The sequence below is a fragment of the Amphiprion ocellaris genome, chromosome 8 (assembly GCF_022539595.1).
Source record: "Amphiprion ocellaris isolate individual 3 ecotype Okinawa chromosome 8, ASM2253959v1, whole genome shotgun sequence".
NCBI classification, from domain to species: Eukaryota; Metazoa; Chordata; class Actinopteri; family Pomacentridae; genus Amphiprion; species Amphiprion ocellaris.
Genome location: NC_072773.1, coordinates 23,480,360 through 23,494,977, shown reverse-complemented (window position 1 = coordinate 23,494,977; position 14,618 = coordinate 23,480,360). Strand labels below are relative to the sequence as shown.

Below are 14,618 nucleotides of genomic sequence, written 5' to 3'. Positions count from 1 at the left end.
AACAGGAACTGGGGACATTTATCAAGAAAGAGAGAGAAAATGAGAGCGAGACAGGGGGAGCTCGGTGAGACCGGACTGGTGCTCAGTTCGTTCATAACAGCATCGATATAGTAGTAGGGCTTTGAAACACATGATCCGGCTTTTCACTCCACTCAAAAAACACTGCGCTTATGAAATGTAAACACTGACAGTTCACTAGGCCACACTGATCTCATAAACCAGACTTCCAAGATCCTCATTTCACCATCCAGGGAAATTAGGAACATCACAATCTAATGACTCCCAGCACGAGCACTTATCTTTCAAAAGACAGAAGAGACGAGGAGGGCAGAGATGAAGAGACGCTCAGATCACGCTGTGCATGTTGTCGGAGCTTTCTGAATGAGAGCTGCAAAGCCAACAAACGAAGAGAGAAGATTCACAACACACACCCAGCCCAATCTGGCAGAGCTGAGGAATCTGTAGACAGCTGGATAATTACTCCTTGAATAAATGTGCTTTGTGACAGTGATAACAACTGTCAATTTTATTGGATGTTTCTGTACAGCTCTATGAAGAAATCTATCAGATAAAGAATAGAGGCTGTGTGGGCTGTGAAACACACAGTGGAGAGGAACAGCGCCACACAGAACAGCTGGAAACATGCTAAACCCTAACAACTGAAATCTCAACTGGTAGAATGGGTCTGCTTTTAGTGTTGAAGTGGAATTAAATTCATATTTGGTACATTTTTAAAGTGTTGACACCAAAACTTAAACCAGCTACTGGGCTGATGACCTGTACACTCTATTAATCTGTGACTGTCCTTTACCTTCATCTCATAATTCAAACTACAGATTATAAAATGGAGGAAAGAAAGTCCCACTGCTTTGAGCTTCAACTGTCTGGTTATTTGTTATTTCCCAAAGAGAGACATTTAGCACTAACTACTCCAGCCTTCTTTAATTTGTGAGGAAATGATGCTGATAAGGTTTGGTGAGTTTGCCACAAAACAAGGTTTAAAAGCATTTTTCTCCACGGGTTATACTTACATTATTCAGATTCCTAACACTGTGCTTGTGTCACTGGATCAACACCACTGGCTGGATGTTTCCTGGTTCAGCTATTACTTAGCAGATTATTGCTTTGTTTTTTTTATAGGCAGGGCATGTGCCGTACATCTTTGGCAACAGAGAATATTCTCTCATAGATTTCTATTGGAGATTCTTTAAAAGGTCCCATATGGTGAACATCCATTTTTATTGTGTTTTGTGGTTGTTATGAACTTGGAAGTGTAAAATAAAAGCTGTTAGATAAGAAACTTTTACTTGTGCCATTTCTCATTGGTTGTCAGAGCAAAACAGCCGATTTAAAACAGCCAGCTCTAAAACCAGGAGTTACACAGTCACGGCAAAGTGAAGCATCTTTCCAGTATTTGGAGCTGAAAAACTGAACAGACACACGGTGGGGACATATGAGGCTTTGATTGATTTGCTGAAAAACTGCACAATATGGGACCATAAAGTGGTAAGGCTCCCTTGTAATGTTCCAGCTTCTACTTTAAGTGGCAGCTGGTCTTACTTGGTTGTTTAATGTTATAAAGAGGCAAACAGGCTAAATCACCAACTGTTTGCTAACAGATACTAGTGCACTGTGTGCTGATTAAAAACACACTTAGATCAATGTTCAAAGTACTTTCGTGAGCTTATTATGACAGCACCTCACCGAGAACATTGATACTCCTAACAACATTTGCAGCGGGAAATGCCTGACAAGAGGGTCACTAAGATGCCACCATTTAAAATATGTTCAGTTAAAGCCTCTAAAAATATAAAACTAAGCATAACAGCTGCAGAATTCAATATACAGACTGATTAAGGAAAGAAATATTTAAAGTGTCTTATTAAGGTGCCACCAGAACAGCTTTTGTCCACCTTGGCATTGATTCTCCAACCCTCTGGAACTGTACTGCTTTACTATTCTTCCACATCATATTGCCCCATGTAGTGTTTTTATGGTGGTGGATAGTTCTGTCCAACATTTTGGTCTAAAATCTCTAATAGGTGTTCAATTTGCTTGAGATCTGTGACTGTGAAGGCCATAACTTATGATATACTCCACTTCCACCAAAACCCTCAAAAACCCTTGTGCCCTATGGATGGAGGCATTGTAATCCTGGAAAAGACCACTCCCAGCAGAATAGAAATGTTTCACAGTAGGATAAAGGTGAACAACACTGTACTGGTTTGCAGTCGCCCTTCTATCTAAATGGACATGTGGATCTAAACTGTGCCAGCAAAGTGTCCCCCACAGCATAACAGAGCCGCCATGTCCCCTCACTGTAGTGGTCAGGTATTCACGGCTTCTGTCATGTATCTGTGTATATTTAAATTTAATGCAAGTATGATAGATCGGCTTTACTATCTCTGTGAGGTTTTCATTAGGAAAACAGCTCTTAAGTCAAGCAAATTATGTTTTTGAACCACCATCAAAAAGTTCTAGTGACAGCAATCGGAATCTTGCAGCCAGAAAAACTCCCAACTGTCCAAAAGCACAACGATTAAAACCAGCATAAGCCTAATTCAGTACAAAAATGCATCAAACTTTTACATAAGAAGGTTCGTGAGAGTTCAACAAACAAGAATGGATCTTTTACGAATTACAACCACAGTGATTCATAGACTTGGCCACTGAAGAAAATTACAAGAAGACAGGATGCTAAACAGTGATGTTCCCTGAAAGCTTGTGTTGCTTTAAACACAGCTATGATGTTATAAATGCTCTATGTCCGTGGTGCTCCTGTGATTCGGCCTCAGAGCAAGTTGGCTCTTCTTCTCCTGTCACGTCTCCATCCCACAGGAACGCTCTATAAACAAGAGGTGTGTCGGCCCCAGGCTACACCTTTAATTGTTTTCTCTGCTCACAGTCCCCCGTAGGCCACTCTCATACCAGATACCTTAGAATGCTGCCAAGCACTAGATTGGTTCAATTTGAAAGGGTGGGTGGAAAACAAAAAGAGATTTATCCCTGTTCTTTTTTCCCCCTTCAGACTGGAGACTTACCTTTTGTCACCTTTCATGTAGGCCTGTTGGGGCTGATCCCATCCACAGTTTAAATCTGCACAACTCATCATACTATTAAAAAAAGTGCCTGACCTGAACATTTACATGTTAAATAAAGACTTGACAGCATCATCATCCACATATTCTTTACAAAGAGCGTTCACCACATAATTTCCAACCTGAAGTCATATACCCCACCACTGAACAACATGTTTTCTGCTGTTTTCCATAAACCATTGTGTGCGTCTGTGTGGATAACCTTTAGGCCTCTGGATGCAGGTATGCTGGTTGTCACTCAGGAGGAATCCTTCTCTGCAGCGGCACTCGTAGCTGCCCATCATGTTGACACAAATCTGCTGGCATCCACCGTTGCCTTCGGAGCACTCGTCCACATCTGCCGAGGGACGCGCACAAAGAGAAATTAATAAGAGCAGTTCAAGACGGAACAAACATCACAGGGATTAACGTTTGTCTGAAGGTTGTCTGGGATTAAATCACGACCCATTCAATGAACAAGCCAATCAGAATCAGACATGAAGGAGAAAAGCGTAAAAAAAATATTCATTTAGAAGTATAATTCAGTAAAAATAAAGTTACCAACACTTTACTGAATTGTGGCAAAAGTGATATGTAGAAAATTACCAAACCAACACTATTTTTCACTGAGTAAGACTTAGAGTCTACTGCCTCACTACTAGTCTGTACCCAACTTCATTTATCTGGAGTCAGTGAAATAACACTGTAGCGCTAAAAGTATCTGTGCATAACAATTATATTAATAATTCAGCAAAAAATGAATAGATTACATTTTTTATTATCTATAACAAGCACAGCAGTTTTTTGAGAAAAAGACTAACATATATAATAGATGTAATATGTTCACCATCTGAGTTCAGTGTATTAGCATGACAACATATGCAGGTATTTGATCATAAAACTAATTATTTGATGTGATGATGGTGTTTTATGGGAATTGAAAGGTCTCCAAAGTTGCTCAGATTTATCCAGTTAACCCATTACTTGTCTAAATATTTGATTCAAAACCACAAATTTAAGAGAGAGAGGGGAGAAGGTCGTGCAAAAACTAAAATTTAAGACATGAAACATAACTGACTGTACCATTTGTTGTAAAAGAGATGTCAGGCCTTTTCACTTAATAAGGTAAGGTTACATCCAGTTAATGGCAAAGAGGAGAAGTCAGGAGGTTTATTAAAACACATCCTCCAGGGAACATGAATGCCCATGGAAAATTTCACAGCAATTCCATGATAAATTGTTAAAATATTTCAGCGTGGGCCAAAGTAGTGGAACAACCAGCGGGCCAAACTTAGCCGGGAAAAAAAGGCTGTTGCTTCATTTAAAACATTCATCTGAAACTGAACTGATATCAGTATATGAATAAAATTTTTCTCCACCATCTAGCTAAAGCTCTAACATTTCTCTATTGGTATAAAGTGATGAATTCTTAATAATTTCTTCAGATTTAACAACTCAGTCTGAGCAGATGGAACAGCTGGAAGATGTGGTCTGAGTGCAAATGTCACACAAAGAGAAAACACAAAGGACAAAAAAAACGTGTTTAGATATTCTAACTAACGAGGGAACTTTGTCTTAAGCTGTCTGAGGAGGTCGTGTCTGTCTTAATGGTTATCTGACATGGCAGCACACCAGAGCTGCACTGAAAACCTCCAACTGTGCAGCACTAAGCCATAAAAATGCACATGCAGCACAATCCCCTGGCAAGTGGGAAACCTGATCCACCTGGGCCAGAGTACCTGCTGATGACGAGTGTCTGTCAGCCCCGTCACGGGAGGAATGCAGGGAGAGGGAGGGAGGATGGGGGAGAGGAAAAAGTAGAGATGGAAAGAGGAGAGAGCTGTTTTTTGGGGGGGCGGGGTGGGGAAAATTCACCTCAAGTGCGTACAAAGGCAGAGCGTTTAGCAAGGTGTCGCCTGGGGCCTTGTTCTGCCACGAAGCAATGAAGAAAAACTGACCACAAACGAGAGTCGCTGACTTCATTTCCACTGGTAATGAGTTGCGCTCTTCCAGCTGTTCTCTCTCCGAATGGCACAAAACTTTTTCCGCCCCGAATCATTGTGTCACTCGGCGAAAGAAACAAACAGCAGTGGAACCTCAATTAATCTTTTGACACTTTAGCTTATTTTCAACATGAAAGATCTTGCACAATGTCATTTTTTGCAGCTTTTATTAGTCTGGCACGTTGCAGAGGTTGGCACACCTGTCTCCCCTGTGCGTGACAGAAGTGCAGCCCTGGAGATGACACTCCATATCCTTTCTACCCCTGGAGACCTGAGCTCCTCGTCCCTTCCTACCGACCACACTGGAACCTTATCCACTCCTCTGCTCGAAGCATTAATAATCTGCTGTATACACAAGGATTTTTTTCTTTTTTTTTTTTTTTTAATAAACTGTCATGCGAAACTAATTTATTGTCTATTTGTCCAGTCTGAGAAGGCCTCGAGATTAAGTTTCCTTTCTGGGGAATTCTCAGCCCGAGCAGAGTTAGAAATTAAACTTCACTCTGTCCTCTTCTTTCATCTTCTTCCACACAGAAATTCACAGACATGTGAATTCACCAATGCATAAACACAAACACGCACACGCACACGCACACACACACACACACACACACACACACACACACACACACACACACACACACACACACACAGAGTACACTCACAAAGGGGCACCTGACTAGACAGAAGCCTCTTGGGTTGATAAGTAGGTCAGTGGCAGGTAGCACTCATGACCCTCGTCAGCTTGCCAAGTCTGCTGTCCCATTCTCACTTTCCATCAGCAAAACTGCCTCTTTCCACTAAAAACAAAGTGCTGTGTCGGTTGAAGTTGATGGGAAAAGCATCACTCTGCAACCAGGTGAAGCAAAGGGCCTCTGAGGGGGGAAAAAAGCTGTTCTACAGAGTTAACATTTTAAAGTCTGAGTAAAGGAAGGACAATTTGGGAAAAAGTGTTGGCCAGGCTTTCAATCAGCTGTGTGGCTGCTTGGTGCTGACCTCATGGTCTCATCTCTACATCATGAAAGTGGTAGCAACAGAGAAAACACCTTTGAGCTGAAGAAAGCTGCCAGCAACCTACAGCTGCACCTTTGCAGATAAACTGTTACCAGAAACCTCCACAACTCAGAGGAAAACATCCCAACAAACACGTAAAATCTCTCTCATTCCGTGCCCTTCCCTCTCATCTCTTTAACACACTCAAACCACAAAAATTCAAACATGCAAAGGCCACACGAACAACAGTCTTCAATGCATGCACAAAATGCCCATGAGATATGCAACAAACCTCAAAGTGCCTGGGGGAATTCTCTTTCCATACCATCAGCGCATCAATGAAGGTTTCATTTCCTGATTCCTTCATCCCTCCAAATGAGGCGTCGCCTGTCAGTAGATCTGTCCTGTTTAAATAGCTCCCATAATTGCCTGTGTTGTGTGCTGGGCAAGGCTGGCGTCCAAAGCAAATATTTCCAAGCGGAAAGGGGTTCTGGCATGGCCAGGAGAAGTGCTCATGTTATTTGGACTTAAAACATTTTTTAAAAATTCTCTAGAGAGGACGGAAAAAAAAGTCTTAATCAAGTTAAAAGGGCTGCCTCACTTCTGAAAAATGAGACATGTCTCTGCTCTATCCCTGCTTCACTTTAGGAGACGAAGGGAAAAGGAGGGTTCAAACGGAGAGAGATTAAGAGATTGGTTGTGTTTGCGGAGGCCATGTCCGCTGGTTTCTCAGATAGCCTTGACTGTATATATAACATTTGGCCTTGCGCAGAGCTTTAGAGCCATGTAAACATGGTGGTTGCCTTACAGAAACTCCTGAACCCTTATTTTGGAGAAATGCTTTCGTTTCTTTTAAATGTTCAGCAGCTTTGGGGGCATTTACTGCTGACCCAGGCATTTTTTTAGGAGGGGAGACAGTGAGGCTTTCTGTTATCAAAGCTGTCCATGTGTCCATCGCTTGGCTTCTGTCTGGATCAGACAGAAGTGTCTCTGTGGTCTAGACAGACCAGAGACAAGGAGGTGAGTGGATGGACATGGCCTCTTTGGGCATTTCATTTACAGGAGTTGAAGAGGCACACACACTTTAATAAGGCTGCAAAACGGAGCCATGTGCAGCGACAGGCAGCAAAACAGCTGCGGGGGGGACTGAGCTGTTCTGGTAGATGAACAGGCATCAGCGAGGCTCGACTGAACATCAGTAGGAAGTAGTGGCACATACACAGCCAGTTCCAATTAAAACAAGATCCTTTCTTATTTTAAACTGGATTACAGGATTTCTCTTTTTCCGTTTCGCTCCTTGAGCTCAGCGACACATTTCTACACCCACTTGACTGAACAGTGACCGCGACGTCAGTTTCAAACACAGCCTGCGAGGACAAACTGATTGCACAGATGCTGAAACTGGCTTTATGTTAACAAACATGCAGCCTCACTCTGATCTCACCTGTCAACTCAGTTTGTATAAACTGATGTGTTGCAGGAAGTCCTGATCTTTCATCTGCAGAACACACACACTCTCTTAAATCATTAGAAGTGTGGTTGACTATTGCAGGCGGGAAGTCTTAGTCACTTACAGTATTTAGCTTTGAACAATTTATTAGTTCCAGCGCTTCCTGTCTGCCTGACCCACTGTTTCAATACAGCTCACCAATTTACATCTGCTCAGCGAGCACAAATAAAATCTCTGTTTACTGTAGCATTTCATTTTTAAATCCGCAGCAAGGCTTGTTTTTTATACTGTTACATACACAAAGCTAATACAGCTTTGATTGAACTCAGACTCTTTTGACTATGGGCCCGTCTCCCAGGTAACCATTTTTGGTAAATAAGCACAGACTTAGATTCCAGGCCCAATCTCTTGCTAAGTTCTTTCCTAAATGAAAAACTATGATCTAAGATCATGTTAAATGGTATTCTTCTGTTCCTCCAAAACAAGTCTGGAAGTATTTTAACAACAAAACCCCAGGATAAGTGTTTGGGTGGACAGTGCTACGCCAAGGAGACAAGAGGCCCTGCACTGACGTCTGACGGCTCCCAGTCTGCTACATGCTTACATCCCTAAGCCCGATCTCAGGCTTGAGTTTCCCCCAAAGCCCTGCCAATGGGCTCAGCTGGAATTGTTCATTTCATGGTGGATGGGACTGAAGAATCCTGAGAGAAGAGCAGCAGAGAGAGAGCCGATAGCCCTCAGGAGAAAGCTAATGCACCAATCTTAAATCTATCCTTTAACTCATCACTCCAGCTCCTCTCCTCTAAGCTATGGAGCGATTCTCTTGTCCAAACCCGATCTGTGCATGTCACAACAAAAGCAAAAGTGACTGCTCACTGGGGAGAAAGCTGGGTACTTGCATCTGCAGCAGGGACGTGGAGACGGGTTAGCGCTAAGCCCTGATGGTGTCTGTGCTGCCCTGAAGCCCTCTGGGTATAATGGGAGAGGAGCTAGTCAGATCATCAAGGCCCCCGACTCAAATCCTGCACGTTCAGGAGTTAAAGGTGGTAGCAAAAGGCACATCATTCAAGCTAGAATCAAATATTTTCTGGGGGTGTGGAGGTTATCCTCACTGCCTCTGAAGAGCAGCCAATGCACTTAGAAGAGAAGCATTTAAAAGGCTGCAGAGCAAATCAGCATGAAAGTCTTTGATGACCACCGTTTCCCATCAGAACCTGGTCAATAATACATCAGTCTGAAACCTGCTATTTGATTAGACAATATGATCCCGAAGGATTACAAGAGCAGCGACTCAGAGACCGGGCAAGCTGACAGAGGAAGTGTCTCTGTCAAAAGACTGATGGACATCTTCAATGTCAGTGGCAAAAAAATAAATTGTCTCAAAACAATTACAATGACTAGCAAAACACTAAACAGTGTTAACCAACTTGACCTTTTCTGAGTTGCTACTTCAACGCTGTTCTCCGAAAGCCCTTTCCAAAGCTGTAATGACATTGCTTTTGTGTTATAGATCATGTTACGTCTTTGGGGAAGGTTAAAGTAAAAGGGCATTCATTTCCCTATAGATTGCACAGGGAATTGAGCTCTGCTGAATCAATATAAACCAAATCAGTGTTGGTCAATAGGAATCAAAGGGACGTTGGCCTGCTAAGCTGTGGAGTATGTGGAGCCCCAAATCAGTTCTCCGGCAACAGGGAGCCACATGTCCTAAATGGCAGAATGATGAATAGAAGTAAACAATGCAATGACAAAAGCGTATCCTTTGCTGCCTGGTGGTGCTCTGTCGAACATCTGCAATGTCTATTTCAAGCCTGCCTTTGTTTCTCGCACTGAGTTACACTCGGGGTGCATGCGGTTGTGGCATTTCTATATATGGGAACACAAGAAATATCTTTATTTGTCTTTGAGCTTCAGATAAAAGTGAAATGTTATCATTTGCAGTTGCGAGGAAAGGGAGTATTTGCGCAGATGCTTATGATATTAAGCTACTTGAGAGAGTTTAACGAACTCACAGTGATAAGCGTGTATTTGGGTTTCTGTAGGACCTTAACCAAAACACACAGGTCATAAATGTGGGGACGCTGGTGCTACAGTGGGGAACTAATAGCCTTCCTGCATCTGGTTTTCATTGTAAAGAGGATGTGTGTTTTGGATTAAATTGACACTGATTCCTCTGTTTTTCCTCAGACTCCAAAAAAACCCCTTTTACTGCCTCGCCATTAAGGAGGTGTGGTGATTAAATCCCATCCAACCCTCACCTCTGCGAGATAGCAGACGTGACAGTTATAAAAGATGTAATCAGGTTCTCATATGCTTCACTTCTTCTCTCAGTGAGTTTTGAGAAGACACAATGGCTCCGTGTGAGGTAAATTATAGAGTGAGCAACATCTTGCTCCACACAGACTGGGGCAGCGTGCTGTGATATTGCATTGCTTCCACCTTGCTGACTTTCTGACATCTTTGTGGGGTTTAAGGCAGACAGCGAAGACCTCAGAAATTATACCGTCCCCAGCGAGGCACACCAGGCAGTGTTCTGCTTCACGCTCCGCTGCCTTATGCCACCACCCAACGTCATTATGCTGCCAACACGTTCAATTACAAGGAGCTGTGTGGCACGTGCAGCCGTGAGCAAACAAGAAGACATTGACAGGGATGCATGCGCGCTGGTCTAACGCGTGTCCCTGAGGTGACAGTCGCACACACAGCTGAAGAGGAGCCTCAGAGGGATGAAATCAGGAAGTTATGTACACCACGATGCGCTGTAACCATGAAAATCAAACCAAATCACTGGAGCTTCGTGGAAGAACAACACGAGGCAAATCCGAAGAGAAGCACCTTAAAGATCTGACTCTAAACTCACTGTGAACTTTTGAGGTTCAGGTGAATGTCTCCTCCTCTGCAGCCTCAGGCACATCTGGTCTATAAGGGCTCCGAGGGTCTGACCTCGTCTGGAAACCAGCTGCTTAGGCTCTCCATTCCAGGGCCAAGGGGGACTAATCTTTTCCCAGGGGCCAAAAGGAGCTTAAACCTGGAAGAGGAAGCTGGGGCCTTAACATGAAACCTCTGCTATACCTCTTCCTCTCTTCTCTTGTGTTTGTGCCGAGGATTATTCCCTGAGCAGAGCAGAGCAGGGGTATTAGAATGAATTAAATTCTCAAGAAAAAGAGGTCTTTAGAGTGCTTTTGGGTCTCAAGGCAAGAGTTGAGATTTGTACTTGACAGCTGCATATATACCCTTCACTGCATCTTCAATCCCTGTTTGCTGTGCTGACATTATGCTTACTCATTTAATAATTTACTGGATCAATATCTTCGCAGGAATATAAGAGAATTTCTGAGACAGAACTCACGCTTTCCAAAGAGGCCTCTGACTCTTGCATACAAGTCACTTTGGAGAAAAAATAAAACATGTCAGACGAAGAAAAAAAAAACTTGAAAGCTTGCTTGGTGTTTGATCGTGTGCTTCACTATGACAAATTATATCAAAGGGATCGATGGATGCAACTCTGTTTGACGCAACAGCAGCAGCCACACAACCATATATTGCAATTACACACCTGCACGCAAGGCAGGAGCTGATCCACGGCACAGCAAATGATCCATGCACAGCTGAACGCTGTTGCTAAATGGCTTGGAAAATAGCTCTGCTTTACACTGTAGATACAACGGGCGATGAAGAGGCAGACAGTGAGGCGAAGGAGAAGAAGAAAAAGACAGAAACGCAGCAAGACTGAAAGAGAGTCACAGGGGCACCGTCAAGTCTGAACAGGTTTATTATCGATATAAAGATGTGAGTACTTTTCATTCCAGGGTAGCTTAATCCCAGCATTACATGCAATTCATCAAGCAAATGTGGGATTGATATGAGTGTTGCTTTGTGCCTGCATGTAGAGGCCCTTTCACAGTGAAGCATTGTTAAGTACTGATAAGTTTTTCTGTCATCACTTCACCTGAATGTGAAATCCGCTGTAGCAAGTCGTGTCTTACTTTCCTCCACAGCAAACTTAAAGCAGCTACCAGGGTCTTTCAATATCAAGTGAAATGCAGGGGTCTGACTTGGGGGTTTCAAAACAAAACAAAAGGAATGAAGAGTGGGTGGATGGGGGAAGACAGAAAGACGGGATGGGGGGTGGGCAGATGATGTCTGTCTTTAGCAGCTCCCAGCAGCAGGAAGAGCACCATATTCTCCTTCATTTCATAACCTTTTAAGTGTAATGCGTCCTCTGTGAGCCTAATATGAATGGCACACTGGTGAAATATTAAACCATGGGAAAGCACGTTGACTGACGGCTCACTCAGAGCTTCCAGCTCAGGGTCAAGCTCTTCATAAATTTCCCCCTTTTCATCAAACTTATAAAAAAAAAGGACTCCGTTTTTCTTTTCTGAAAACACACATGGGGACTACCTGCTATGTGAACGTGGAAACGGCTAATATCTGACGCAGCAGTCTAATACAAGCTGAGTTCAGCTTTTAAACATATATTACCATCCATGATGTGATATTAGATATGCAGAGAGAAGGATTTATGCGTGCACATGGGCTATGTCAGGGTGGGTTTGAAATGTGACACATGCAGTTTAATGTATATATGATCTCCTGACCAAAGCCTCCTATATAACAACGTTTACCTACATAATTAAGCCAGCTGCGAGAGGCGTGGTGCATAAATCAGTTTAATGCACACAGAATCTGCAAGTACACTCACCGACACACATATCATACACTCACCTAGACAGTTGTGCCCATCATGTGCCAAGCGGAAGCCATCATAGCATGTGCACCTGTAATTTCCCGGGATGTTGATGCACTCGTGGACACAGCCGCCATTGTAATCAGTTGCACACTCGTCAACATCTGCAGAGAGACAGAGATAAACAAGGACGTGAGCAAACGTACTTTAGTAACTCAAAGCCATCAAGAACCATTTAAGATTTAGGAAGGATGAGCAGGCTTCAAGGAATAGTTCGACATTTTGGAAGCGATGCTGATCTTTTTGGTTGAGAGTGAAACACTGACAGCACTTCTATATTTATCCTTTAATATTCTTCTGGGTCCTTTTTGCTCCTGTCCCATTTTTACTCACTGTGGACTCATTTTTCACTGCAATAAAAAAGGCCTGCACTTGTGTGAAAACATCACAACCATGGCAAGAAGAAGGGTGAAGTCAAAGACGTATTTTATGCAACCACAATTCATAAAAAACAAAAGTTTAACTTCTTTATGTATTTTGCAAATATTGAAACCATTTTTCCAAGTGCTGCCAGATTTTTTTAACCAATGTTGGAAATAAATAATGACTGCACACACTACAGATATTTTACAACATACATTTCTGATTTGTTTCCATACTTGGCTCCTCTATGCTCTGTGTGAACACAGCCTGCAGTTCAGTCGAGAAGTCAGCAAATTGTTTGTCACGTGACTGAGTCCATGTAAAGCCAAATTTGAATTTTTTTTTTTTACAGAATCAGGTTAATCTTAACATTTTATTTTTAGTGGATGTATAAAAGACACGTATAGAATAATGTGATTTTGATGAAATATCACAATTTTTCATACAGAGCTGCACATCACAGATAACTAGTTCAAGGGCCGTTGGAAAGTTCTTACGATTCCTGGCCCTGATAAAAAAAAAAGTGCCAATTTGTCTTTTTTTGTTTGTTTGTTTGTTTTATGGCAAGTCTTTCAAACCTATTGGCACATTTTGGGGTTCAGATAGTTAAATATGAAGCTATAGCCAGAAGATCGTCAGCTAAGTGTAAAGACTGAAAATGGGGAACTTTCAGGGTTCTGTGAATCTGTAAGTGTCCTATCCCAAGATAATCCAATCTGTCTACCAACACACCTGAAGCACACTAAGCACATCTTGTTTGTGTAAACCAATCAAAATCCAAAGTGTGCAAACAGCAGACTCTAATTTTACAGGGAGTCACATGCAGAGCAGAAGTAACCTCATCATGATGACAACAGGTAGGCTGAGAACTAATGCCTGGTCAAGAAGCAGTCCCAAATATATATTCCTGTGCAGACTACATGAACAAGATACAATATGTTAATCTATGAGCATTAGACATGTTGGCAGGCACTATTCCTTCTTTGTACTTAGATAAGTTTACAATTTCCTGGTTGTAGCTTCATATTTTTCTCATACATCTGAGCAAGAAAATATGTTTTCAAAAATGATGAACTTTTCCTTTAAAATATGTGCATATAATTAAGCCATAGTTATGCGGTTAAGTTTTAGAGGGCTTAAATGATCTGTTTTGTTCCACCTCTACTTTCATAAGAGTACTTATGAGATAAACATGGACGAGGCAACAGCTGTGGTAATTAGTTGATTCACCTGCTACAGATGTAACTTGGGTATGTGCCACAGTTTTATTGATATTGGTTTTGTTTTTTAAAGCCTATTACTGATTGCCAGAATTTTGATGCCATGTTTAATATCTTAAAATTTGACCAGTTTCATGCCAAGACATTGCTTTTTCCCGTTGGAATTTTGCTGTTGGCACAATGTTAAAGTGTCAACAGCATTTTGTTCACTACGGGACACTAAAAACCTTTCTACCATTACCAGGAGAATAAAGTCAGTGGCAAAATATGTAGCTATTAAAACAAAGCACATACGTGGCCAAGAAACTTCAAAAAGAAAATGAAGTTGTTAGAGTAAATGTAATTATTATTAAAATTATTTTATGTGCATGTATGTCATCAGAAAGGAATCTTGGATAAATTAGCCCTGACGATATTGACATCATTGACATTACAGACAGATTTGAAGTCGATACTTAATAAATGCAGATATTGACCATTAGGCCAAAGTATCGATTGAAGCCCAAGGTTCAGCTCTAGTAGCTAAAACTGAGGAAATGTGACACATAAACGAGAGAGCAGCGGCAGAAAGATAAAAAGCGACTGCAGAGTGGTATGACAGCCTAAGTGGAGATGTCTTTTATGGTTATGATGATGGTTGAGGGGCCCATACTGAGGAGACCCAGACGAGGTGGACTGAGAACACAGAGTACTTCCACTCAGCACTTACTGGCCCATTTAGGGCCGATGATCCCGGTTGCGCAGCTCCTCTTTGAGGCCGAA

General features: G+C 42.2%; 1 protein-coding gene across 2 annotated transcripts in view; it reads right to left on the bottom strand.

The window, feature by feature from the left end:
- Positions 1-14,618, bottom strand: part of scube3 (signal peptide, CUB domain, EGF-like 3) — a 79,982-nt gene that overhangs the window by 42,260 nt on the left and 23,104 nt on the right. For both annotated transcript variants that reach the window (XM_023275622.3, XM_023275621.3), the window contains exons 3-4: positions 12,252-12,377; positions 3,301-3,435 (exon numbers count right to left, since the gene is read on the bottom strand). In XM_023275622.3, the coding sequence (XP_023131390.1) occupies positions 3,301-3,435; positions 12,252-12,377 (261 nt within the window). The remainder of the gene's footprint in view (positions 1-3,300; positions 3,436-12,251; positions 12,378-14,618) is intronic.